At 36.6% G+C, this 27,986-nt stretch overlaps 2 protein-coding genes across 5 annotated transcripts in view; one reads left to right on the forward strand and one right to left on the reverse strand.

Moving 5' to 3' along the window:
* Nucleotides 1–27,986, forward strand: part of LOC132159615 (SLAM family member 5-like) — a 193,411-nt gene that overhangs the window by 16,400 nt on the left and 149,025 nt on the right. The window lies entirely within an intron of this gene.
* On the reverse strand, nt 531–27,958 carry LOC132159622 (gastrula zinc finger protein XlCGF8.2DB-like). Of its 4 annotated transcripts, none has more exons than XM_059569193.1 (3): nt 27,773–27,958; nt 3,293–4,089; nt 531–729 (listed from the first exon to the last, which is right to left on the reverse strand). In XM_059569193.1, exons 1-2 carry the CDS (start codon nt 27,888–27,890, stop codon nt 3,305–3,307), a joined length of 903 nt encoding a protein of 300 aa, XP_059425176.1. In that variant the 5' UTR covers nt 27,891–27,958; the 3' UTR covers nt 531–729; nt 3,293–3,304. The 4 variants fall into 4 exon arrangements, with proteins under 4 accessions (XP_059425176.1, XP_059425179.1, XP_059425177.1 ...); XM_059569196.1 differs by lacking the exons at nt 531–729; nt 27,773–27,958 and adding exons at nt 6,368–6,545; nt 7,534–7,622 and having other exon boundaries at nt 3,288–4,089; XM_059569194.1 differs by lacking the exons at nt 531–729; nt 27,773–27,958 and adding exons at nt 6,362–6,545; nt 7,534–7,622 and having other exon boundaries at nt 3,288–4,089.

Here is a 27,986-nt window from a genome sequence, read left to right on the forward strand (position 1 = left end):
TACAAAAGTAAAGACATTTCAGTTATTACGGTATATTACTTTTTGCTGCAACCAAGGGCGGTTCTAGACCCTTTTTAGGTGGGCTTCAGCTCCTTTACATACATGTATTTGCACTACTCATATTATGCACAGACTGCACACTGTTCTAGCTATTACTGTAAACTGTACAAAGCACAGTAAACTAGTTCTATAAAAATATCATTGCACTACTGTAATTTTGCATACAATACATTGTTTAACAATACCTTTGCACACTCATCCAACTGTATTTATTACTACTCTTCTCATATTGCTGCTGTTCATAATGTACACACAATCTCTACATTACATACCTATTTATATTCTGTATATACTCTGATCAATATTGTATATAGCAGCTCCACTGTACATTCTGTAAATCATGGCTTCACTTACTCTGCACTTTTATGTATATTAAACTGTATTCTTGCACTTCTGGTTAGATGCTAACTGCATTTCATTAGCTCTGTACTTGTACTCTGCATAATGACAATAAATTGAATCTATGACTTGACAGTTGTCCAGAAGACAATCATCAACACAGAAGGTCATTGCTGAAAGAGCTGGCTGTTCACAGAGTGCTGTATCAAAATATATTCATAGAAAGTTGACTGGAAGGAAAAAGTGTGGTAAGAAAAGGTGCACAAGCAGCAGGGATGACCAAAGCCTTGGAAATATTGTCGAAAAAGCCGATTCAAGAACTTGGGAGACCTTCACAAGGAGTGAACTGAAGCCGGAGTCAGCTCATCAAGAAAAGAAAGTTTGCTTTTTACAAAAAATAAAGATACCTAATTTTATAAATTTTTTTAGTTGCACCTGTATAGACGGTTTCATCGGGCGCACGCGCCTGGACCCAAGTTAACTTCCGGTCTGTGTTGTGTATATCGGTCTGGCTGCAGTGCCTTCTACAAACGCAGTTAAAGTCAAGGTGATGAGTAGACTGAAGTTGGGCTCAGGTGGTTGTGCTGCGGGATGTGTTTCCCATACATTTATTTATTTTTGGAGACTCGCCACAATTTTAAAACTGATCGATTTTCAAAAAGGCTTCGTTGAATAAACATAAGTAACGTGAAGTACTGCACGTTTAATAATAATAATTCCTTACATTTATATGTTTAAATATCAAAACGAGGCACAGGTGTTTTTATATCGCTGTATGTCTGAAGGAAGACTTGTACGTTATATGCCTGATAAAGCAGCGTGTGAGCGTCCCAGCTCTGCTTTGTTTACAGCTGTTACTGGGGAAACCTCTATTTCTCGCGCTTTGTCTATGATTTAAAACATCTCCTGCTGGCAAAGAATGAATTTGCATTTTCATTAAGTCCGCCTGATCCATGCGGCAAACATATTTTGTTTGTTATCAAAAAAAAAAAAAAAACTACTCTAGAGGGACTTGGCTGTTGTTATTAGAGGTGTGAACCTACACTGGTCTCACGGTTCGGTTCGATTACGATTATCAAGTCATCGATTCAGTTCGATTCGATTATCTCGATGCATCACGATGCATTGATGATGCACTGCCTCCTTATTTTTCAATTTTGCTTCATGTATACAATTTTGTCAATAAATACAAGCAGTCAGATATATGAACTGAACCTTTAATTTTACCTGAAACACGCTTCTTGAATGTATCAAACATTAAATAAAACTCAAGTCTGGGCACAGAAGACAACAGCAGCATTAGATTAGAACACACAAATGTAAGTACTAAAAGTGCATAATGCAGGGAGTGTACTTAAATACTTATATAGTGCAGTGTACTTTCTTGTAAAACATTTAAATATTGAAAAATGTATAAACATGAAATTAAATTACAAACCAAAATAAACAAGAGGCCAAACCTACTTGAATATAATCAATATACAAAAAACTAAATCTGCACTTCAGCAGTGTTTTTTAATACACAAAATATGATATTCGTCGGATTCTGCCCAAAAGCCTGGAGAGCGCGCCCACTTTAAGAGCGCGCTGAGATGCCAGATTCAGCGTATGCGCGAAGCATGTTACGTGAGGGAATTTTCCGAATTGAGCTGCAGCGATCATGTTCGACGCATTATCTGTTACAAGCACTACATCCTTATGTGATAGCTGCCATTCATCCACGACATGAGACAGTAGCTCTGCCAGATGAGCACCCGTGTGAGACTCATAAACGGCTCACGTTTGCAGCACATGAGACAAAATCTTCCAGTCATCGCTAATGTAATGTGCTGTTTTCCACTACAGAAAAGGGCCGTATATCCTTTGCAATAAAAGATGCCACTGCTCTGGTAATTCTCTGCCCTCGCACTGAGTTTGGCGGCAACGTTGATATAAGTTGATAAATTTTTGGCTGAGCTGGATCCACAATGGCACTGACAGGCGTTTGCAGCTCAGGGTGAAAACGACTGACGTGGATTCTCATGTTGGTGGTATTACCCCCTGCATATTTTGTTTTTGCGTGACATGATTTGCACACAGCGTGTGTCTTGTCAAGGTTGGGCTTACCGTGTTGTTGATAAAAACCGAAATGTGCCCAAATGTCGGCTTTTAAAGTGGTTGGAGCATTTTTTATTGCACGCTCAGGCGTTTCGCTTCCCTCTGCCATTGTATGCCGCGACTAAGCACGCGGTGATGACGTCAGAAATGCGTCAGTACATTATAACCGGTTATGGGCTATTACTGAACCGAAACCGAATCGTCCTCGTCTGAATCGCGATGCACCGTAGAAACGATTAATTTTGACACCCCTAGTTGTTATTGATTCTATTTGGAAGTCTACCGGAAGTTAAGTTAGGTCCACAAAAGAGCGCATGCGCAGTAATGTTTGTTTATGTTGTTGCCGTTGAAACCGTCTATATAATATATTTTAAAAAGGTAGGTATCTCTCTTTATTGAATTACAAGATAGCCAAAACATACCGATAGAGAAAAAAAAAAAAAAATAGGCTGTAGTTGCTACAAGATTATTAATGACATCCACACTTAGTAAATATGTCATAAGTGGTAGAGTAACTAGATCTTCTAAGCACAACAGTAAAGATCATTTAAAAATAAACACCAGATACGTATCCCACTAAAAAGTGTTAAGACGCTTTTACAGCTTCCCAAAATAAACATAAAAACACAGGAACATGTATATTAAATAATAATAATAATAATTCCTTCATAATGCAACATAACTGTTGTATATATTACGGGGTGAAAAAAAACTGGTTACTAAATTAATAAAGCAAATTGACTAGGTCACATTTGCTGAAGATGCAGCATTGCACTGGCAAGAGCTGGGTCTTTACATAAATTCAGCTTTATTTCAGACATTTGTTTTTTTTATGATTCTGCAGAGAACTACAATGAGTGAAACTTTTCCCACATGGATGGCAGTGAAACGGCTTCTCTCCAGTGTGGATCCTCTCGTGTGATTTCAAGATTCCCGGACGATTGAATCTCTTGTCACAGTGTGAACACCTGTAAGGTTTTTCTCCAGTGTGGATCTTCTGGTGCTGTTTTAATTCTTTATTTGTAATAAAAGTCTTCCCGCAATAACAGCACAAATGATCCTTCACACCGCTGTGTCTTTTCTGGTGCTGTGTTAAAAAGCCCAGCTGACTATAACTCTTTCCACACAAAGAACACAGGTGAGGCTTCACCTCTGAATGAACGATCAGGTGGTTCTTCAGGGAATTTGCCAGAGAAAAGTTTTTACCACACTGCTCACAGTTATATGGTCTTTCTCCAGAATGAGAGAGCATATGGGATTTAAAATACCTAGAACGGGCAAAACTCTTCCCGCACTGATCACATGTGTGTGGCTTTTCTCCAGTGTGGATATTCATGTGATCATTAAGGTTTCTTTTATGTCTGAAACTCATCCCACACTGATCACATGTGTGTGGTTTCTCTCCAGTGTGAATATTCATGTGTTCATTAAGGTTTCCTTTACGCGTGAAACTCTTCCCACAATGAAGGCAGGTTAAAGATTTTTTGGATCTTTTCAGGGAAAACATTTTCTCAGCCTGTGAGTGTCTCAAAGTCTTGACAGGTTTCTCCTCTGCTTCACTCAGGTCTTCGGTCTCATTCTCTTTGATCAAGTCTGAAATGACAGTGAAAAGCTTTTTCAGTAAATCATAAATAATCCAAAGAGAGAAATATTAAGGGAAAGGACATAAAAGTAATAAAAAGTGTAGACAACTGCATACAGATATTTGTATAGTATTGAGTGCATTTATCAATTCTGTTACCATGAAAAAGTAACTTAATTAAATATCTTTCTTGTAAAAAAAAAATATATATATATATATATATATATATATATATATATATATATATACAACCCGAATTCCGGAAAAGTTGGGACGTTTTTTTAATTTTAATAAAATGAAAACTAAAGGAATTTCAAATCACATGAGCCAATATTTTATTCACAATAGAACATAGATAACGTAGCAAATGTTTAAACTGAGAAATTTTACACTTTTATCCACTTAATTAGCTCATTTAAAATTTAATGCCTTCTACAGGTCTCAAAAAAGTTGGCACGGGGGCAACAAATGGCTAAAAAAGCAAGCAGTTTTGAAAAGATTCAGCTGGGAGAACATCTAGTGATTAATTAAGTTAATTGATATCAGGTCTGTAACATGATTAGCTATAAAAGCTTTGTCTTAGAGAAGCAGATTCTCTCAGAAGTAAAGATGGGCAGAGGCTCTCCAATCTGTGAAAGGCTGCGTAAAAAAATTGTGGAAAACTTTAAAAACAATGTTCCTCAACGTCAAATTGCAAAGGCTTTGCAAATCTCATCATCTACAGTGCATAACATCATCAAAAGATTCAGAGAAACTGGAGAAATCTCTGTGCGTAAGGGACAAGGCCGGAGACCTTTATTGGATGCCCGTGGTCTTCGGGCTCTCAGACGACACTGCATCACTCATCGGCATGATTGTGTCAATGACATTACTAAATGGGCCCAGGAATACTTTCAGAAACCACTGTCGGTAAACACAATCCGCCGTGCCATCAGCAGATGCCAACTAAAGCTCTATCATGCAAAAAGGAAGCCATATGTGAACATGGTCCAGAAGCGCCGTCGTGTCCTGTGGGCCAAGGCTCAATTAAAATGGACTATTTCAAAGTGGAATAGTGTTTTATGGTCAGACGAGTCCAAATTTGACATTCTTGTTGGAAATCACGGACGCCGTGTCCTCCGAGCTAAAGAGGAGGGAGACCTTCCAGCATGTTATCAGCGTTCAGTTCAAAAGCCAGCATCTCTGATGGTATGGGGGTGCATAAGTGCATACGGTATGGGCAGCTTGCATGTTTCGGAAGGCTCTGTGAATGCTGAAAGGTATATAAAGGTTTTAGAGCAACATATGCTTCCCTCCAAACAACGTCTATTTCAGGGAAGGCCTTGTTTATTTCAGCAGGACAATGCAAAACCACATACTGCAGCTATAACAACAGCATGGCTTCGTCGTAGAAGAGTCCGGGTGCTAACCTGGCCTGCCTGCAGTCCAGATCTTTCACCTATAGAGAACATTTGGCGCATCATTAAACGAAAAATACGTCAAAGACGACCACGAACTCTTCAGCAGCTGGAAATCTATATAAGGCAAGAATGGGACCAAATTCCAACAGCAAAACTCCAGCAACTCATAGCCTCAATGCCCAGACGTCTTCAAACTGTTTTGAAAAGAAAAGGAGATGCTACACCATGGTAAACATGCCCCGTCCCGACTATTTTGAGACCTGTAGCAGAAATCAAAATTGAAATGAGCTCATTTTGTGCATAAAATTGTAAACTTTCTCAGTTTAAACATTTGCTATGTTATCTATGTTCTATTGTGAATAAAATATTGGCTCATGTGATTTGAAAGTCTTTTAGTTTTCATTTTATTAAAATTTAAAAAACGTCCCAACTTTTCCGGAATTCGGGTTGTATATATACACACAGTTTATTTATTTGATACATTTTGTTTTATTTTGATATTTTATGTTCATTTCTAGAAATTTGAAAAATTACAGTTGTGTGACTGTAAAATACTCACAAGTCCTGAAGTGTGAGATGTTTAACAGTTTAGTAACATGGTTGCAAAAATCGTAAACCAGATATAAAATAAATATAAATAAGGCAAAATAAAATAAAGTTAGACCGTAGTTAGTCAGAGTTCCTGATTAGGCTTGATGTTTATTAAACCTCTTTTCACTGATCTTTTTTCTTTTTAGAAAAGAATAAGAAATTGAAGTGTCAGGATCCATTTGTAATCATGGAAAATGTCTTGTATTCGCAGCTCCTTTTGTTTTCTAAAACACTGCAATATTAATCTGACGAACTGTTGTTCTTCAGAAATAATACAGAATCAAGACTAAACGACAACCTTTTTCTTCTTCAGGATCTTCATGTTTTATTCTGCAGGGTTCTGGATCACTCATGTTCTCACGGTTCTTTCATAAACTCTTTCTTCTTCACTTGTAGACCGGTGGGGAAATATTCCAGCATTTATTGCTGATCTGCTGGAGGAGTAAAGGTGAATTGTTATGGTAGGAGGACCAGATCTGTCATAATTAAAAAAAAAAAAAAAGAATAAATGATTTATGTTTTCACACATTTTATTCACTTATGTTACTGAATTTGTTTTTAGAAGGATTAATTAATTGAAAAATACATTTACAGATTTGTAAGCATCAAATAATACATTTAGATGAATCTTTGTTAATTGGTTTTAGTTTGCAGTTGTTAACATGAAACATGATTTTTTTTTTTTTTATGAAAAACTGTATATTGCTGTAGTCGTTCACACCAGTGAAAGGAGCTTTACGTGGACGTTTACAGGTGATCTGAAGACATCAGCATAATGAATGAGATAAAAACAGGAACTATTAATGTGATACAGAGACAATCCAGCAGCTGTTAGCAGAGCTGTTTCAGCAGAGATCTCGCTTCATTTTAAATGTTTGTAGTAAGCACATTATTTGAGTCTTAGATGCTGAAAAAAAATATAAAACTGCTTTGACATTTTTCTAACAATCAGAGATTATCAATAATATATTACAATAAATAAATAATAATTATATAACTACCATGCAACATAGAATGTGCATAGTTCAGCTTTATAGTGACTACATTCATAGTAATAAAAAAAAATATTTACATGTTGCCAAGATAATTAAAAGACCATGACAAAGTGATATTTTAATGTTCCCAGTGTCAAACTTAATTCACATTTATCTATAATAACTGTGATAGAATAAATATAACGTAGCAGTCTTCATGTCTGCCTTTAAGCACCAAAAACTGCTTGTCTTATTTCAAAACAACATCATTGTGATCATTATTATAACGCATCTCATAACAAAAATACACGTTTCAATACATAAATACAGCACAATATAAAACACGCATACACTTCAATCACATTAGCACCAGCTACAACAGTTCTCTGCCTCAAACCGTCTGCACAAAATATTTTAATATATGCGATTACAAAATGTAACGCATTTAAAAGGTGTCACAGCGACCATAACCAATAAAACCTGTATTTACCTCAAATAAATAAAATACAGCCACCATGTAATATCTATTCAGTGTTCAAGCCGCCATCACTCCAAAGCCTCGAAACTACCGTACTCACCCTACCAAACAGAACTACCGTAAATACTATAGTAGTCGTAGCCATTATATTATTATTATTATAGGCAAAGAATTTCAGACGAATCCAATTAGAGTTATTTTAATTTTTTTTATTAATATTTACTTGCACGTTACTTAAATATATTTTATGAATATTTTTAACTGTGAGCTGTGAGCTATATTTTAAGTTACATTTTTAAGTAATTTTTTAAGTTTTTTTCTTTATGTCTGGAATTCACTTCATTACTTGGACATACATTGCTTTCAGAAAGTAATAAAACAAGTAAATAAAGCAAATGCATTATAAAGTTTACAGTCAAGTAAACACTGCATGGCCAAAAACAAAGTTCACTCACTTTGCATTAATATTATTTCATTGTATTATTATAACATATCATTATAAATTTTAGGGAGAAATAAAGCTGAAAAACAACAATTGGCATTGATGTCTTTATAAAGCTGCAGAAGTAGTTTCCAGGAATCAGTTTTTAGTCTATTTCCAATATTGTTTGTTAGTGGAAGACATACAGGTTTTTATTTTATTTATATAGCGCTTTTCTAGGCACTCAAAGCGCTTTACATTGTCATCCATCACCAGTGTGCAGCATCCACCTGGATGATGCGACGGCAGCCATAACTTGTGCTAGAACTTCCACCAGTTTCCAGGAATAAGTTTTTAGTCTCTTTCAATATTGTTTGGAAGTGGAAGACATACAGTTTTTCCTTAGACCTAATAATTACACATTTACATTTGAGTTATTGAGGGTGGACATAAATACATTATTGGTATGAGAGTGAGACACTATATAAATGTTAAGAATATATTTAGCTGAACATCTCTAAAATATTTTCCTCCAAACAAGCTCTTTAGCCAAATCACAGAATGTGTTTGTGGTGGGTGCAGAAGATGCCCCATCCTCACTCCTGAAAATCACCAGGGTCATCATTTCACAGAATGTTTCATCACTTAACTGTACAACAGAATTGTTTCTCTTTTTAAGAGTCCAAACATTGGTTCTTTCACATATTTTTCTTTTCAAATATTTACCCAGATATTGTTTGTTTCACACCACATGATTGACATCATGATTCAGACTGTACTGGTAAAACGAGTAACATATTAAATTTCAGTCTGTATTTGATTCAGAGTCATTGTGCTTCAGAAGAATACGAGTGGGGTCTTGAAAGTTAGTTATAGTTGGTTTTAATATGGATTTAAAAAAAGGTTAAAAAGAAATAGGTCTTTTGTATTATATTTCCACTTGCAAGTTGCTTTGGGATTGTATAAAGGTGTGTTGATTTATTATTTATATTATTAATTTATATTTATTTGGTTGTTTTATGGTGTGTTACATAAGCAGCTGCACCACGTCGCATGCGTCGTGATGCTGTCTCTCTAATGGTGGCGCCTCAGTGAAGACGGGATGAGGAGGAGAAGAACTGTTGAATAAAGTCATTATTTTTGTTTTCTTTGTGCACAAAAGTATTCCTGTAGCTTTGTATAAGTACGGTTAAACTGCTGATGTCACATGGACTATTTTACAGATCTCTTTGCTACACTTCTGTGCCTTGATCGTGGTAGTTCCCTTGCTGTCTATTCAGTGTCAGAGAGCTCTCGGATTTAATTTAAAAAATCTTAATTTGTGTTCCAAAGATAAACAAAGGACTTACAGGTTTGGACTCAAAGTTCAAGAATAAAATAAAAAGTGTACTTGAGCTGTAAAAACTATCCAAATGGAGATTCCCGTCAGTCTCCTGCCAACACAGTCAGAATCCGATGGAAATCTGGGGTTTGTCACAGTCACAGTCCAAAAAAACAACAGCTAGATTAGATTCAACTTTATTGTCATTGCACATGTGGGAACAAGGGAAAGAGATACAGCATAACATTAGTGAAGGGAGGAGAAAAAACAACACCCAGACTATGCTCCTTTTGGGAGCACAGTGTGAGAACAGGAAAAACACCTCAGCAACAAAAGCACATAATCAATACACAATAAACACACAACTTTGCAACTGGGAATGGAAATTGGGGGGTGGAGGTAATCCAGCGCAAGGCAATCAGTCGTCCGGTCCATCAGCTCTACGGTGCTGGTCACAGACCCGCTTGACAGACTGGCGGTACAAAGCAGCGAAGGCGAGGAATGGAGGGTGGGGAGGTGAATGTATATCTGTATATATGTATGTATGTGTGTGTTAGGGGTGTCAAAATTAATCGTTTCAACGGTGCATCGCGATTCAGACGAGGACGATTCGGTTTCGGTTCAGTAATAGCCCATAACCGGTTATAATGTACTGACGCATTTCTGACGTCATCACCGCGTGCTTAGTCGCGGCATACAATGGCAGAGGGAGGCGAAACGCCTGAGCGTGCAATAAAAAATGCTCCAACCACTTTAAAAGCCGACATTTGGGCACATTTCGGTTTTTATCAACAACACGGTAAGCCCAACATTGACAAGACACACGCTGTGTGCAAATCATGTCACGCAAAAACAAAATATGCAGGGGGTAATACCACCAACATGAGAATCCACGTCAGTTGTTTTCACCCCGAGCTGCAAACGCCTGTCAGTGCCATTGTGGATCCAGCTCAGCCAAAAATTTATCAACTTATATCAACGTTGCCGCCAAACTCAGTGCGAGGGCAGAGAATTACCAGAGCAGTGGCATCTTTTATTGCAAAGGATATACGGCCCTTTTCTGTAGTGGAAAACGGCACATTACATTAGCGATGACTGGAAGATTTTGTCTCATGTGCTGCAAACGTGAGCCGTTTATGAGTCTCACACGGGTGCTCATCTGGCAGAGCTACTGTCTCATGTCGTGGATGAATGGCAGCTATCACATAAGGATGTAGTGCTTGTTACAGATAATGCGTCGAACATGATCGCTGCAGCTCAATTCGGAAAATTCCCTCACGTAACATGCTTCGCGCATACGCTGAATCTGGCATCTCAGCGCGCTCTTAAAGTGGGCGCGCTCTCCAGGCTTTTGGGCAGAACCGACGAATATCATATTTTGTGTATTAAAAAACACTGCTGAAGTGCAAATTTAGTTTTTTGTATATTGATTATATTCAAGTAGGTTTGGCCTCTTGTTTATTTTGGTTTGTAATTTAATTTCATGTTTATACATTTTTCAATATTTAAATGTTTTACAAGAAAGTACACTGCACTATATAAGTATTTAAGTACACTCCCTGCATTATGCACTTTTAGTACTTACATTTGGGTTTTCTAATCTAATGCTGCTGTTGTCTTCTGTGCCCAGACTTGAGTTTTATTTAATGTTTGATACATTCAAGAAGCGTGTTTCAGGTAAAATTAAAGGTTCAGTTCATATATCTGACTGCTTGTATTTATTGACAAAATTGTATACATGAAGCAAAATTGAAAAATAAGGAGGCAGTGCATCATCAATGCATCGTGATGCATCGAGATAATCGAATCGAACTGAATCGATGACTTGATAATCGTAATCGAACCGAACCGTGAGACCAGTGTAGGTTCACACCTCTAGTGTGTGTGTGTGTGTGTGTGTGTGTGTATGTTTGTAAGAGTTCGTGTACTTGTAGGCCTGGAGAGCTGGCATTCAAATCTAGAGCCTCAGTCCGCAGATTGTGACAGTGACACAGCAAGTTGCCATGGAGACAGCCTTGGTCAGGTCCTAGACAGAGTCAACAATCAACAGGTGTCTGGAAGGAGGGGGGGGGGGTAGTTGTTATTCCAGCTTAGCCAAGGCCAATGTTGGCCGAAAGAAGATAAGATACCAATTGTTTGGTCGAATAGCCACATTCCAATTTTACGGTCACTCTCTTTGTCCATTCTGATCTCCAAATCCATCCATTTTCACCAATTTCTCCAATTTCTCTTCCAAAGCCGTGAGCTTCTTTGTGATGGTCTCCATATTGCGGTTAATAGTCTCAGTCTTAATGCTGACTGCTCTTCCCACTGCTTCAATCATGAAGGGCAGCCTTGTGAGGCTTTGGACAGCTTTTCCCATCTTCTGAATTTTTCGATAACCCAGGGCAAAGCCTAATCCAATCAGCAGAAGACCTGTTATCATGGTTCCGAATAGGTAGATATCTTCAATGTCCTCCACAGAAAGAGGCGCCAGACACACAACCCACCATCTCTCCCACATGTCCATCATGTAGCCAGCGAACATCCCGGCAGGGCAGTCAGGTTCCCCCGAACCCAAGCTTCCCATCGAGAAGATGGTGTCAGTTGCGTTGAGAGACCAGTTAATCATATCCATATTTCAGTTTAGGAAAGCAGTGCAGAGAGAGTCTCTCAGAAGTATTAGACGAGACAAGAGAGCAGACGAAGGAGGGAGCAGAGGGAAGAAATGTGTCCGCCTCCGCTGAGATCTGAAGAAGTTGTTACAATTCATGTTACATTTCAAATGCACATGTAACTTAAAAGAATTTGGACCATTATCTTATGCTTTATGTACAACTAACGGAGACAAACAATGGTCGTTAAGTATTGTGTAGAAATTAGACAAAATTAATAGAACAAATATGGTAGAACATGCATATAACAAAATGTACAATGGCTTAAGTAAAAAATAAATAAATAAATAATTCAGAGGTTGCTAGTGTGGTGTAAGATAAGAGTTGAATGAAGTGTAATTGATAGCCTATATGTGATGTGTGTGGGATTTTTGAATTAAATAAAAAATTGTTTTGAAAAACATCAGAGGTTTCTTCTCAGAGAGGAAGGCCATGAAGAGCTGCTGTGCTCTAGAAAGAAAAGTTAAAACACAGAATGAAATGTCAAATTAGTCTGAATAAATGTATGTTAAAAATGCAATGACAGTGCTCTGGATTTTAAAAAAAAAAAATTTAAACAGAATGAAATATCAAAGTAGTTAATATATTAGTTAATATGACATTAAACAGTTTAGTTTAAGAAAGAAGCATAACACATATTTAACTTGATCAAGAATATCAGACACCACCAGTAGAGAGTGATGAAGCCAATCAGCAGATATGGGAATTAAAATATATAGATTATAACAGTGCCTGTACAACATTCTCCATCATTCATGAAAAAAAAAGTAGGGAGTTAAAACAAGTATTTTTTTTAAATATAAACACTCATGAATCTCAAAATTTAGGTTAGAACCACTGATCTATAGACGGTTTCATCGGGCGCATGCGCCTGGCCCTAAGTTAACTTCCGGTCTGTGTTGTGTATATCGATCTGCCTAGCGGTGCCGTCTACAAACGCAGTTAAAGTCAAGGTGATGAGTAGACTGAAGTTGGAAAAGTGGAAGGAAATATTACAGATTGCAAAAATCTATTAATGCACAGGGGGTGAATAGAAGTAACAGAAGAGAGGAGAGTGTTTTAACCAGGCTAAGGTTTGATCACACAGGATTAAATAAAACATTGGTTTTAATGGGTAAAAGCCAATCTGATGAATGTATAGAATGTAGGTCCAAGGAAGATGGTGAACACGTATTATTGCATTGTAAGAAATATAGGGATGAGAGGATGAGACTAAATCAAAAGATAAGTCGGGTAGGAAGAAAGTGGAATATTGAAGGTTTGTTAGGCACAACAGGAGATGGGGTAAAGGATGCACAGAAAGCAGTTGTACAATATTTGAAAAATATAGGAATATATAATAGGATTTAGGTAGTATTTTCTTTTTTTTTTTTTGATTGATGATATAGTCATGATAATATCTTCTCATGTTACATACTCCTATACAGTAGGTGGCGGTATGCACCTTTATAGTCATGGTTGCAATCTGCCATAAAACGAAAAGAAGAAGAAGAAGACTGAAGTTGGGCTCAGGTGGTTGTGCTGTGGGATGTGTTTCCCATACATTTATTTATTTTTGGAGACTCGCCACAATTTTAAAACTGATAGATTTTCAAAAAGGCTTCGTTGAATAAACATGAGTAACGTTACGTACTGCACGTTTAATAATAATAATTCCGTACATTTATATGTTTAAATATCAAAACGAGGCACAGGTGTTTTTATATCGCTGTATGTCTGAAGGAAGACTTGCATGTTATATGCCTGATAAAGCAGCGTGTGTGAGCGTCCCAGCTCTGCTTTGTTTACGGCTGTTACTGGGGAAACCTCTATTTCTCGCGCTTTATGTCTGTGCTTTAAAACTTCTCCTGCTGGCAAAGAATGAATTTGCATTTTCATTAAGTCCCCCTGATCCACGCAGCAAACATATTTTGTTTGTTATCAAAAAATATCTACTCTAGAAGGACTTGGCTGTTGTTATTGATTCTATTTGGAGGTCTACCGGAAGTTAAGTTAGGTCCGCAAAAGCGGGCATGCGCAGTAACATTTGTTTATGTTGTTACCGTTGAAACCGTCTATAGACAGCTTTACAAACGACTGAAACAAAAATTATATAATCTAATTGTTATATGATCGATTTAAATATAATAATTGAGCAATTAAAAAATATGACAAACATGCACTGACTCACCTTTCCAACTTCTTCTCCTGTCAGATTTACTTTGCAGATCGACTCCACCTATTGGTAAGTCACATTTCTACAGTAAACTTCGGGGCTTTCTCTGGGCCAACAGAGAGAGAACAAAACGTCACGGTATCCAGTCGGACTTGGGAAACGTGATTGGTGCACTTTTGGTTAAGTTGCAGCGTTTTTTTTTCTGAATTAGTTTTTTGTTTTATAACTGAGCAGGTAATTAAAAACGAGGGAAAGTTTTCCCACATGAATGACAGTAGTGATACATGCAGCTTCTTGCCAGTGTGTGTTCTCTCATGTGATTTCCCAAATGCAGGCATGGATTAACGCAAATGCTTTCTCAGGCTGCAGCCTAGAGGCCCCACGGTTTTTTTTTTTTTTTTACTTCAGCGTGAACAAAAATACTCTCACATTTACATACGAATTCGTTGCAGAGCGTGAATGAATGTGTTGTATTTCTCCCAATACTTAAATTGAAACCGAAAGTAAAACATTCCTTCGCGCATTCAAAAGCGATTCTAATAGCCTACTCCGCGTTTTGAGAGAGACTCCCTGATGGGCGCAAAATAAGCTACATAATTGTAGGCTGTTATTAGTATGCATGTTGTGCAGTTGTCTATAGCTCTGTGTCATGCTTGAAAAGTTTGTTATATATTTGCACTTTGGATACTGAGTAGCGTATTTGATTATGACTGCACTTATTGTTTGCACTTAATACATTTAAGAAAGAATTGTGTTGTTTATTTTTGGTTATTTATACATGTTTTATTTCTATGTTCAATTTGTGAAAAGGAGTTCAGTTAAGAGGTCAGAAGTTCAAGAAGCTCATAATTCATGTACAGTTTTAAGGTCTGAAGAGATTCAAATGAAAGCATACAGTGTTGTATGTACATGTTGTATTTTACTACATATGGCAATTCATATTCAGAAAGTGGAACTGAAATGACATTTATTACCAGATTATTAGCTGAAACAATACAAAATGCACCTGCAGACTATTTTTACACTCATGTAGCCTATTTAGTCATTGAGAATGTTTTTGAAATGTGCAAAAATCCCCCCTCATCTCATTCTTGTGATCCCAATCTCATGTCTCATCTCGTCTCTTGAGCTAAGTGTCAGCATTAATGATAATCAAACAACAAAAGACAAGGAGAAAATCACTCCTTGCTCTTGACTGAATGGCATTTGTAGCTTTTTTAAGAATTTAAATAGTGAAAATTGAGCCCTTATTCACATCTATGCGACCAATAAACAAATTACTACTAGAACACACAATTGTCTACAAGAGCTCATATTTCTTCATTGGCCCAGTGACTTGATCCTGCTCTAAAAATGCACCAATTTTATGCATTTAAATTTAAAATGAACATAATTTTATTATGGGAGCAAACCTCCCATCCTCCTAGACTAGAGGAACCAATATACACCCAAAATTCCTGTGGGGACACTAGGAATGTAAAGGAAACACTCAATGTGATTGTGCATGCCAGTTCACCTCACTGTTTGTCTGGACTATGTAATAGCACTAAATACATTTCTCCAGTAAAGCATAATAATCTAGTGGGGCCTCACACAAAGTCTCTTGTCACAGTGTGCATTATCTGGTCCTGTTTCAGTTCATCAGTTGTAATAAATGTCTTCCCAAAATCAAAGCACATTAAGAACCTTCACAATGCTGTGTCTTTGCTGGTGTCTTCTTAAATAACTCAGCTGACTAAAACTCTTTCCACACAAAGAGCACACATGAGGCTTCTCCTTTAAATGAACTTTCAGGTGGTCCTTCAGGGAATATGCTTGAGAAAAGTTTTTACCACACTGATCGCACTTATATTTTCTTTCTCCAGAATGAGAATTCAGATGTGATTTAAAAGTACTTAAATGTGCAAAACTCTTCCCGCACTGATCACAGGTGTGTGGCTTTTCCCCAGTGTGGACTTTCATGTGATCATTAAGGTGTCCTTTATGTCTGAAACTCTTTCCACAGTTACCACATATGTGTGGTTTCTCTCCAGTGTGTATTTTCATGTGTTCATTAAGGTTTTTTTTATTTCTGAAACTCTTTCCACATTGATCGCATGTGTGTGGTTTCTCTTCATTGTGAATTTTCATGTGTTCAGTAATGTTCCTTTTGTGTCTGATGCTCTGTCCACATTGATCACATGTGTGTGGTTTCACTCCAGCGTGAATTTTCATGTGTTCATTAAGGTTTCTTTTATGTATGAAACTCTTCCCACACTGGAGGCAGGTGAAAGATTTTGGGGATATTCCTTTCAGGAGAAATAAATTCTCAGTCTGTGAGTGACTCAAAGATTTGACATGATGATGTTTCTCCTCTGCTTCACTCAGGTCTTCAGTCTCAGTCTCTTTGATGAAGTCTAAAATAAATGTAAAAAGCTTAAATTTTCAGTAAATCATAAATAATCAAAGAGCGTTAACCCTGATGTAATAACAAGAAGTAGACAAACATTTGTGTAGCATTGAGTGCATTCATCAACTCTGTTATCAAAGTTAGCATGAAAATAACTTATTAAATTATATCTTATAATTAAAAAAAGGTGTAGTAGTAACTATAAATGAGAGTTTGGTTAATTTACACTGAATTTACAGGCCTGTTACACAAAGTTGTTTGATACATTTTGTTTAATTTTGATATTTTATGTTAATTTCTCAGAATTAATAAAATCAGTTGTGCAATTGTAAAATATTTACAATCATCCTTTCATTGCAAACATTTTTTTCCTTCTTCCTTTCATTGTAGAAACACTTGAACAGGCTGTGTTCAACAAAGTCGCTGCCTTTCTCACACAGAACAACCTCCTCAAAAGCAACCAGTCTGGTTTCAACATTCAACCGAAACTGCCTTGCTTTCAGTTGTTAAAGCCCTAAGACTGTCAAGGGTGGATTTCAGATATTATATGTTGTTGGATCTGTCCACTGCTCAACCCTATTGGCAAAGGGTATCTTAGGAACCACTCTCCATGGTTTGAGTCTTACCCCTCAGATATTGACCAAGGTGTTACATCAACCTACTGGGGTGCCTCAGGGCTCAGTTCTTGAAACAATTCTGTTCTTTGACTAAATGGCATCACTAGGTTCTTTCTTTAAGAAACGTGGCTTTTCATATTACTGCTATGCTGATGACACTAGACTACGATAGCTTCTAACATCTCAGCTTGTCTAACAAACATTGACATAAATAAACGTGCTTCTCTGATATTTTTTATTCTATTTGTTTTCTTTTTATTTATTATACAATTAACAAAACACAAAAAGGTCTCTGACACTAGCTTGCACTATTATTTTTCTATTCTGTTTTTTTATTTATTGTATAATAAAATAAAAAAACCGTGCTACGTGTACTGTGTTAGGCTAACTGAAATACTTGTTATAACACTTGCATATTGCTCTTTTGTTGATTTTGATTGCTTCCATTTTCCTCATTTGTAAGTCACTTTGTCTAAAACACTAAATCTATGTGAATATGCACTGTTAGACTTTTCTGTAATTTCTACAGTTATTTACCATATATCAACCAGTATAATACTGTAAATTCTCTTTACAGTTCATAACTGTAATTCCCTTTGCATCATGGGAATTTTCTGTGACATTAAACACCAAATACAGTGATTTGCTGTATTTTTAAAAAATAAAGTATAATACTGTATTTACCACAACGGCGTATTTGGCGCTATTTGGATCGTCAGGATTTGCTTTAAGATTTAGAATAGGAACCATCAAGTGGATCGTTGAAGTTTTGCCCGAGGAGAGTGCTCAGTTCACGATTCCGGAGAACATAATAAGAGCTGTGTCCAAGGATAGACACCTTGCGAAGATTTTTTTTCATCCCCCTGAGTAAGGAAGAGGAAGAACAGCAAACAAGCAATGTAAATATGCGTGACAGTGTGAGCCCACGGTTGTCTGCACCCTAATTTTATATAATTTGTCAACATTGGCACTAAAAAGTGAGTAAACCTAACGTTTTATTAAAAATTATTTTTTTTATTTTTCTCATTTTTGGCATTTGGTTCGACAGGGTGCTTTACGAATTAGATTAGGAACTAGCATTGCAGTCGCAAGTTTTGCTTGAGGCCAGAGCTCACTGTTTGGAGACTTTTAACGGTTTCTTGTCAGCATTGGGGCTAAAAACTGAGGTAACGTTAAACCTAATGTTTTATTTTAAAAAAAAATACGTTGTGAGTTTATTGAATTACGGATTAAAAGCAAGAATTTTTATTTATTTATCGAGCAAAGTTAAGCTTAACTTTACATTAAGACGAAGTTAGTAAATAACGTTGGCCTCTAACTTAGTTGAGTAATAGCGTCGTGTTTTTTTTTCCATTTAAACGGTGTTATTTTTATCTTTTTCTCATTTTTGACATTTGGTTCGACAGGGTGCTTTACGAATTAGATTAGGAACTAGCATTGCAGTCGCAAGTTTTGCTCGAGGCCAGAGCTCACTGTTTGGAGACTTTTAACGGTTTCTTGTCAGCATTGGGGCTAAAAACTGAGGTAAACCTAACGTTTTATTAAAAAAAAAAAGACTGAGTGTATTGAATTACGATTAAAAGGAAGATTTTGTTTCATTTTTTTATTATTATTTTTTTTTTTTTTTTCATTTTTTATCGAGCAAAGTTAATCTAACATTAAGACGAATTAGGCTTAGTCTAGGTTAAAGTTGACCACTGAGAAAATAACGTCGTTTTTTCATTTCATTTATAGACACCATGTCGTTTTTTCTCTTTTTCATTTTCGACATTTGGATGGACACGGTTTAGATTAGAAACTAGCAGTGGAGTCGCAAATTTTGTCTGAAGAGGGAGCTTTTGTTATTTGTGTGCGTTTACTGAATGACCAAATTAAACTAAAATTTACATTGCATTAACATGAAGTTATCTAATGTGATATTCTGTCTTTTCCCCCTTAAAAATGTTACATTTGTATTGACATGATTTATTTTACATTTTAGATAAGGAACCTGCATCGGAGGGAGGAGCTCAGGAGCTGAATTTAGGAACTGTGTGTTGACACTTTGCTAAGATTTTTCAGAAAAATAATAAAGACAAGCCATAAAGCAAGGTACAGAAAAGAAAAAAAAGCAGGGATGGGGGATTATATGTACTTTCAGAAACAGGAAAGAGATCCATTATAGTCCAAAATTTATACATTGATATAATAGTTCTGCATCCGAATTTCCAGTGACAAGACTTATAGCAATATGTTTAGCTGTAAAGTTTGTAGCCACCACACTGACTGTTTGAAAACCTTCTATGCCCATGTAAAAAGTCATAGAAACTTGGCTAACAACAGGTTTTCATGTGGCATAAAACATTGTCCTAGTAATAATTTCAGGACGTTTTCTGCATTAAAGTCCCACATGCACAGAAACCACCCACCCGCTGTCACTGTGTCACAGAGACAAGGCATGTATCAGTATAGTGGTAACTGCAAATGCAGTATTCAAGGATGTGATTATGTGGCCGATAATGTTAACTTGCTGTGCATTCATTTGAGATTACACATACGGAATGGCAAAAAAGTCACCTGTCCTTTTCAGGGATGCTCAAAATATTTTAGAGTGAGGTCATCCTTTGCTACACACATATCTAGGAAACACAAGCAGTCATTTGTAGCAGAGCCACAAGCACAACAAGATACTGATGTCCAAGTCCAAGACATCCAAATCCATGATGAGACTGTTAATCCCTTTCTTGATAGTCATGGAACAAACCCAGATTTGAACCCTGTGACCTTTCTAAAGAATCTGGCATTGTTTTATTTAAAACTACAGTCCAAACTGCTTTTGCCAGCCACAACAGTACAGTGTATTGTTGAGGAATTTCAGGAGGTCCATAGCAGTGGAATGAAGCAAGTGCTTAAAAAAGTAGAAGAGAAACTGACAGGGCTAAACATAACAAAGGAAGAAATACAGGAAATAATTAAGGAACTTGAACAAGAGGATCTTTTAACTATTTGCAATGAAGGTGTCTTGAGATCAGACAAAACCAGGAAAACATATTTCAAAGAAAATTTTGATTATGTTGCACCTGCTCAGATATACCTAGGAACAGATACCAGTGGTAAGGAACGCTTTTGTCAATATGTTCCTGTAAAGGATACACTTGCTACCTTGTTTAAGCAGTCCACTGTGAAAGACCAGTATGCACTTTCTAAACTTCATGTGCACAGTGACATGGTTTTAACTGATGTTAATGATGGCAAAAACTTCAAGCAAAACACCATTTTACAAGAATCATCATCTGTATCAGTTATACTTTACTTGGATGCCTTTGAGGTTACAAACCCGCTAGGCTCTGGAAAAAAGAAACACAAAATCATGGCCATGTACATGACACTTGGGGAAATATTACCACATAATCGATCCATTGTTGACCCAGCACAACTTGTTTTGCTTTGCAGGGAGCAGGATTTCAAATTTTTTGGTCAGGACAAGATATTTTCCCGTCTTATTGCTGACCTAAAAGACTTGGAGGATTCAGGCTTTCAGCTGGAAGATGGGAGGTACCTTAAGGCATCAGTGATTGCTATATGTGGCGATAATCTCGGTTCCCACTCTGTTGGTGGATTCACAGAAAATTTCAGCAGTAGCAAAAACTTTTGTAGGTACTGTTTGATTAACAGAGAGACATTTGCCAAATCGCCACTGGCATTTGGCCCTCCAAGAACAGCTACAAATTATAACGACAGTGTACAAAAACTGACCTCTGACCATGATTTAATAGATGGAATCAAATTTAATTCCTGTTTCAACTCACTTAAGTCTTTTCATGTCTGTAGTGGTCTTCCTCCATGTCTTGGACATGACGTTTTTGAGGGAGTAGTAGCAAATGATTTGGCCCTCTATATTGAACATTTGGTAAATTCTGAAAAACATTTCACCTATGACCAGATAAATCGGGCCATCTCACAGACAAAACTTTTGGGTAGTGACTCACACAACAAACCATGTGAGATTAAGGAAAATGCTAAAAAGCTCAGTGGTTCAGCCACACAGAATTGGTGTCTTTTACGATTATTACCAGTTTATATTGGCAAATGGATCAAAAAACCTATGGAAAGTGAGGTTTGGCAGCTGTGCCTTAAGCTAAAGGAAATAGCTGAATTCATCTGTGCTCCAAAAATTCACCAGAATGAGGTTGCATATTTAAAAGTTTTGCTCGAGGAATATGTATATTTACGGAACAGCATGTTCCCTGACCACACTCTCAAACCAAAGCATCACTATTTGTTGCATTATCCTGACCTAATCCTTAAATTTGGGCCACTGATACGCTTGTGGACACTAAGGTTTGAAAGCAAACACTCCTATTTCAAGGAGTGTGCCAGAAAGCTTCACAATTTTTTACACTTAAGTAAGACACTGGCAGAAAGACACCAGCTTCTTCAGTCATATCTAAGTTGTGGTCAGTTATTCCCACCTTCCATTCAGGTTTCTGGTGAAGCAAATGAAATTGATGAACAGACATACAATGGGGATATACAGATGCTGTTAAAGACTGTTGATATTGATAAACAAAACCTGTGAGGTTTCATCAGTGATTTACAAAGGGACCAAGTACACCAAAGGTCTTGTTGTTGTTTTAAAGCACACTGGTGACAACTTGGTCTTTGGGAAAATATCCCTCATACTTACTGATGAGAAACAGGTGCACTTTGTTGTTTTGGTACATAAATCATTACTGTTAGTTGATCTTGGAATCTATCACATATGGAAGTCAGAAAATGAATATGCATATATTAATGCAGATAGGTTGCAAGATTATTATCCACTGCCAGTGTACAACATCTTGGACCTCCATACTGTTTGCTTGCATCACTCAGTGTGTTCTTCATTCTAGGTATGGATGCTGAATGCATTCAGGAAATTTCGAGAGTGCTACCTGAATTGGACAATGAGAGGTTGATGGGTCTCATTGAACACCTGACATCAGCAGTTGGAGTCACAAATAAAGAAGACCTTGCTTTTATAGAAAGGGATGACTTACAGGACCATTTAACACCAATACAGTGTCGTAAAGTCATCCAAGCTTTTAAACAAAGAGGTGAGGAAAAGCACATCGATAGCAATGTAAAATATTAAAGATATTGTATGTGGCATCTTTCTAGATAAAGCTTGAGAAACTAAACTCCAGTCCTGGGGATCCACCTCCCAGCATGTTTTAGATGTCTCCCAGTTCAACATGCTAAGATGCAGATGAGCTGAATCAGGTGTTTTTATTAGTTGGACTAATTAAAAAAATTCTGCGATGTGGGACCCCAGGTATGGAGTTGAGAAACGCTGGGTTAAACTACTGGATAAACTTAATATCTAAATGACAGAAGAGAAAGGGGAAACCAATTGTTAGTTATAATCTTATAAAGCAGATTAAAGAGTCATTAATAAAAAAAAATAAGTTCTGTTATCTGTAAAATGTACATACTGTAAATAAAATGCACTTGTAAATATCCATTAATGTATTTCTTCTCTACTAGAACTGAATTTTAAAGCTGACACTAAACAGACATCAGTGCCTTTTTCATCCTTGGACCCAAAGCTGACAGATGGACAATCCCAATTTACACCTCCTCGTACACAACCCCACTCTAATGGATTATCTTTGACAAACACACAGAACTCATGGGTCAGCCAGTTCGAGATTCCTTGGGACAAAATGCCTGCTTCACTCTCACAGGCACTATTAAAAGGGCACAGGGCTAACCCTCCAGACAGACGAGCAATGGTGAGAACTGTGGTGGCTGCCATGCAGAAACACTGTCCAAATCCCAACAGGGCTGCCTGCGTAGAGATAGCGAAACTGATTGTGTCAAAATATCCTTTGACCTTTGCAGACACAAATGAGGAAGGTGAACAGTTGGGGATAGGTTACTATTCTCTTGTTAATCAACTTAAAACAAGAGTTGAGCATGTTAACCGCAACAATGTAAGTGATAGAATACGGAGAACAAGAACAACGACAGAACTTAGCACTACCACAAAAACATTACGGTGCAAAGTAGACAGCTATGGCTGCACAAATTGGCAGCCAAAATGTCTCCCAGAAGGAGAGACAGTTGACTCCTTAGAAGGCCGAAGAAAAAATATGGTCACCATATTTCAGTCTGCTGGCCCCAGAGTTGTGGACATTCCAGATATTGACAATTCAATGAGATTGACATACATCTATCAACGTCACATGATAAACAGCTGCCCTCCCCCTAGTACAAATGAGATTGAAGAACAGTGGCCTTTCCTCTTTACAAAAAGAGGACTCTGTGGCCATTTCAAAACTCTGACGGGTATTGATATCTGTGATCGAGTAGCACAGGCTCTTCAAACCAAGGGGAAGAGGATCATAGATTTCTTCCAAAGACAGACTCAGAACAGAGACATTCAGTGTCTTCTACGGGACATTGAGAGTGACACAGTGACCATGCAGCATAGCAGGACCAGCATAGCAGCAGTGCTTCTTTTGATGAAGCACTTCCTTGAAAAAGAGGATTCCATCTTCATTTTGGCTGATGTAAGTGGGCAATAGTATTGTGAATTACATTAAATGTTATTTTTAAGCTGCATTTTAAACATGTAGTAATAAAAGGTCTTTGTGTGTTTTGAAGACCGCTACAACAAAGGCATCCATCGAGAAAGACATGAGCCTTCCAGCCACACCAAGACTCATAATGCTTGGTAAGAGAATATTTTGAGGAATGTTAGTGTACCTCATTGGGTGTTTGCCTTTTAAACATTTGTAATTTTTTTTTTTTTTTTTTTAGGGAACACATTTCTCTCTTCCACAAAGTGGATGGTAAGCATTGAGGGAAAGGTGGCCTATGTTTTGGATGAGCACCTGGGATTTGCAGATGCCTTATCTGTATTCTTCAGCTGCTTCTATGTTTTCAACATTGAATACCAGGAGACTGCCTGTGCAACACTGGAACTCATACAACGGTAAGTACCTCTTCATTTCTCCACATGTTGTTTTGTTCTGTTAATTCAAAGTTTAACATGTTTAGTTGTCTGTTTAACTAAATCACAAAATTATATAGTTTTTCACTTTCTTGTAGCTGTAACTATCCATGTACCACTTTATTTCTTCTGCCAAAATAAACAAAAAAATTGTGTTTGTCCAGGACTGCTTAAATTCCAGAAGATAAAATTATCTTTTGGAATTTAAGCAGTCCTGGACAAACAAAATTTTTGGATTGTTTTGGCAGATAAATTTAATTTATGAAAACACTTTAAAATAATGGTCCGTCATTTTACATAACTATGCAGGATTAATAACTCCCGTATTTTCCGGACTATAAGTCGCACTTTTTTTCATAGTTTGGCTGGTCCTGCGACTTATTTATCAAAATTAATTTGACTTGAACCAAGAGAGAACTTTACCGTCTACAGCCACCAGAGGGCGCTGCTCAGTGCTCCTGTAGTCTACCCCTAATAAACATAGAGCGCCCTCTCGCGACTGTAGACTGTAATGTTTTCTCTCGGTTCTTGCTTCTAAATGAATGCGACTTATAGTCCAGTGCGACTTATATATGTTTTTTCCCTCATCATGATGTATTTTTGGACTGGTGCGACTTATACTCAGGTGCGACTTATAGTCCGAAAAATGCGGTAATATGGAAACAAGATTTACTAATCAGTAAGTAATAGTAAAGTAGGACTGAGATATTTTTTATTAGGTAATCAATAATTACTGAATGAGATTGGCCTCATTAAATACTAATAGTTATAAAATACCTTTTTACTAAATTAATTACTAATCACAACTTTAACCTGTGTCTGAGACATGATCACTTTCTTTTTTTTTTTTGCGCTGAATATGGACCAGTGGTTTTGTCTCAGACAAAGGTTAATGTTGTGATTAGTAATTAATTTAAAATAATATATTTTGAATAATGTTTTTAACCAAACAGTTTTGAGGCACCATTTACTTCCATAGTAGGGAAAAAAACGATGGAAGCAAATGGTGCCCCAAAATGAATGAAATGATGACAGAATTTATTTTTTTTGGTGAACTATCCGTTTAACGAAGGACCATTATTCTAAAGTGTTACCAAAAACATTTAAAGCAAAGGCACTGAGGGATAAGAAATCTAATCATTTTTTTTGCTCATGGCTTAAGAAATACAGCACACAGACTCAAAAAATATTTAAGCCTGTTTTTAAGATTCTTTTGAAATTCAATTGTATAGTAAAATTCATTCAATTCATTAAGAATTTGATGTTTTTTTTCTTACATTAATTTTCTCTTGCTTAAAGGTTTTTCGTGAGGATAAACCCAGAGGAGGGAACAAAATGCACCGCCAAAACCGGAGTGAGTCGGAAGACAGGGGAAGTTGTGAAGAGGAAGACAACAGTAATCAACAACAGAGTGTCATCCTTCCTTCGCCACCTAATGGAATTTGAGTGGAAAAACTCGGACTAGGTGAGATGCTTCTTAACAGGACATGTACTGTATACAGACACTTTTCAATTTGAGGATACTAATGCAGTTTACTTTTAATTCATCCTCCAATAATGGTTACAATGTTGTTTTTGATTAAATTTTATTGAGGTGATTCAGTAATATGATTTTGGAGGATGTAGTTTGTGCTGCTACTATTACATACTACTATGTACTGACAGTTTTCTATTTAATTATCTATTCTGTTAAGCTAAATAACAGAAACACCTCGCAATCAGGTTCAGCATCACTACAAAGTACATTCTTCAAAATATTCATAGCATTGAATCACCACCTCCCTAAAACAGTTTCAACAAAAACTAAACATTTTTCAAGTCTTCATGCTGGCATTGCAGGAATGGATTAAACAGCATTTTTTTTTTTTTTGCTAGGTGTACCTCAAAGTGTTAACCAAGTGTATAAAATACTGTTTAACCATATGATAATATGTAATAGGATTTTTTTTTTAATTAAATTCCATCCGCGTAAATGTTTGTGTATACTCAAATTTTATGACTAACATTGTCATTCTTACCTAGATGGACTTCTGACAGATTCCTTGCCGTAATGGAGCATATTCCTGGTTGTTTCAAGTCATCAAATGTGCCAAGTTTATTGACTTCCAAAATCAGTACAGATGAGAAACTTGAGTACTTGTCTACTTTCAGAATTTATTGGCTTTAGACATTTAGGTTTTAGTCATGTATATCAGTATTTTACACCAAATTTACAGTATTCTTTAGTGACTTATTTCTAATGTAATTTCCTATGAATTTAATACTTTAATGCGTTCAATAATGTTTTTTTGTCAATTCTTTAATTTATTGATTTATTAATTGATGTAAATGTTAAATCCAGTTTACAGACAAAGGACAAAAATGTTGCACTGTCCCAGCATTGTATCTTTAATGACTGTTTTTCAGTGTGTGTCTTAGTTAATATACAGTTCTATATGCAGAGTCAAGATACTTTGTTTTAAAAACTACATTTTCTGCAGTGTTTTTGCCATTGAATGCACTCTAATTGCTTTGATACATGTAAATTCATGCTCTATTTTATTTTAAATTATTTTCTGAAAATAAGATATGAATTGAGAATGTTTTAAAGTGAACTTTCACACATTTACATTTTCAAGTTTAAGTATTTGCAATGTTTTAAATAAAGAATTTCATGTTTCATAATAATTGTGTCTTTTTGGACTAAATGTCTGGACTTGTGTAGGATAAAAATGTAATTTTAATTTAGTAAGAATTAATGATTGATTAGGATTAATGTACTGTTAGCCAAGGTCTTTTTACAGTAATGGTACTGTATTATATGATTACAGTAACTTGTAGTTACTGTAAAACTAAAATGCGGTTCTTTTACTGTAAATCTCAAATACAGTAACTTACTGGCAACAGTGTTGCCAGTAAGTTACTGTAAAAAACCCTTGAAAAGTCTAACAGTGTGTGAAACTCTGCCCACACTGTGTGCCTTTTCTCCAGTGTGGATCATCTTAATATCTTTTCAGTTGTACCTATTGGACGAGAAAATCCCTTGTCAAATTGTGAACAGTTGTAAGGTTTTTCTCCACTGTAGGTGTCATTTCAGTTTATCAGATGTAATGATGGTTTTCCCACAAACAAAGCACATATGATCTTTCACACAACTGTGTCTTCTCTGTTGTAATTTAAAAGCTCCAGTTTTTTTTCTAATTGCTTCCATTTTCCAAGTCACTTTGGATAAAAGTGTCTACTAAATGACTAAATGTATTTACTATTATACATTTGGTCCTGCCCAGCTTAGCGTTCACATTGGCATTTTTGACAGCAAACCTAAAGGACATGGTGATACGTTCATAGCCTGATTGATCAGCTTGAATGACGTATATATCGTGACGGAAATCACCAAACAAAAGGTGCTTAGACTTGAAGCGGCGCTGCGCGAGTGTATGATATCGCAGCATCCATTAAAAGATCGAAGACACCTAATGCCGTCTGCTGGTCTGTGTATATTTACTTTTATTTTCGCCAGCTGAAAACTCACAGGAAGCTCATAAAATACACTTTACCTCATTGATGCTCCACGTTTGCCCTCTGCTCATTTTGTTTTGGTTACACCCCGTCGTCGAATCATGTCGCATAACGTTGCATCTTATCATTACTTCCTGCTTTAGGTGCGTTTACACGTATTTGGCTGATCTGATGAACTGCTGTTCTTCAGCATAACAAAGAATCAAGAATAAACACCAACCTCTTTGTTCTTCAGTATCTTCATGTTTTATTCTGCAGAGTCCTGGATCACTCATATTCTCAGTCTCCTTTATAAATGCTTTCTTTAATTGTAGACAAATGGGCAAATGTTCCAGCATTCATTGCTGATCTTCTGGAGGAGGAGCTTCTGTGAAGGTGAATTGTTATATGGTAGGAGGAGCAGATCTGAAATAAATTAATGGAAAAATAAATAT

Source organism: Carassius carassius, chromosome 16 (genome assembly GCF_963082965.1).
Source record: "Carassius carassius chromosome 16, fCarCar2.1, whole genome shotgun sequence".
NCBI classification, from domain to species: Eukaryota; Metazoa; Chordata; class Actinopteri; order Cypriniformes; family Cyprinidae; genus Carassius; species Carassius carassius.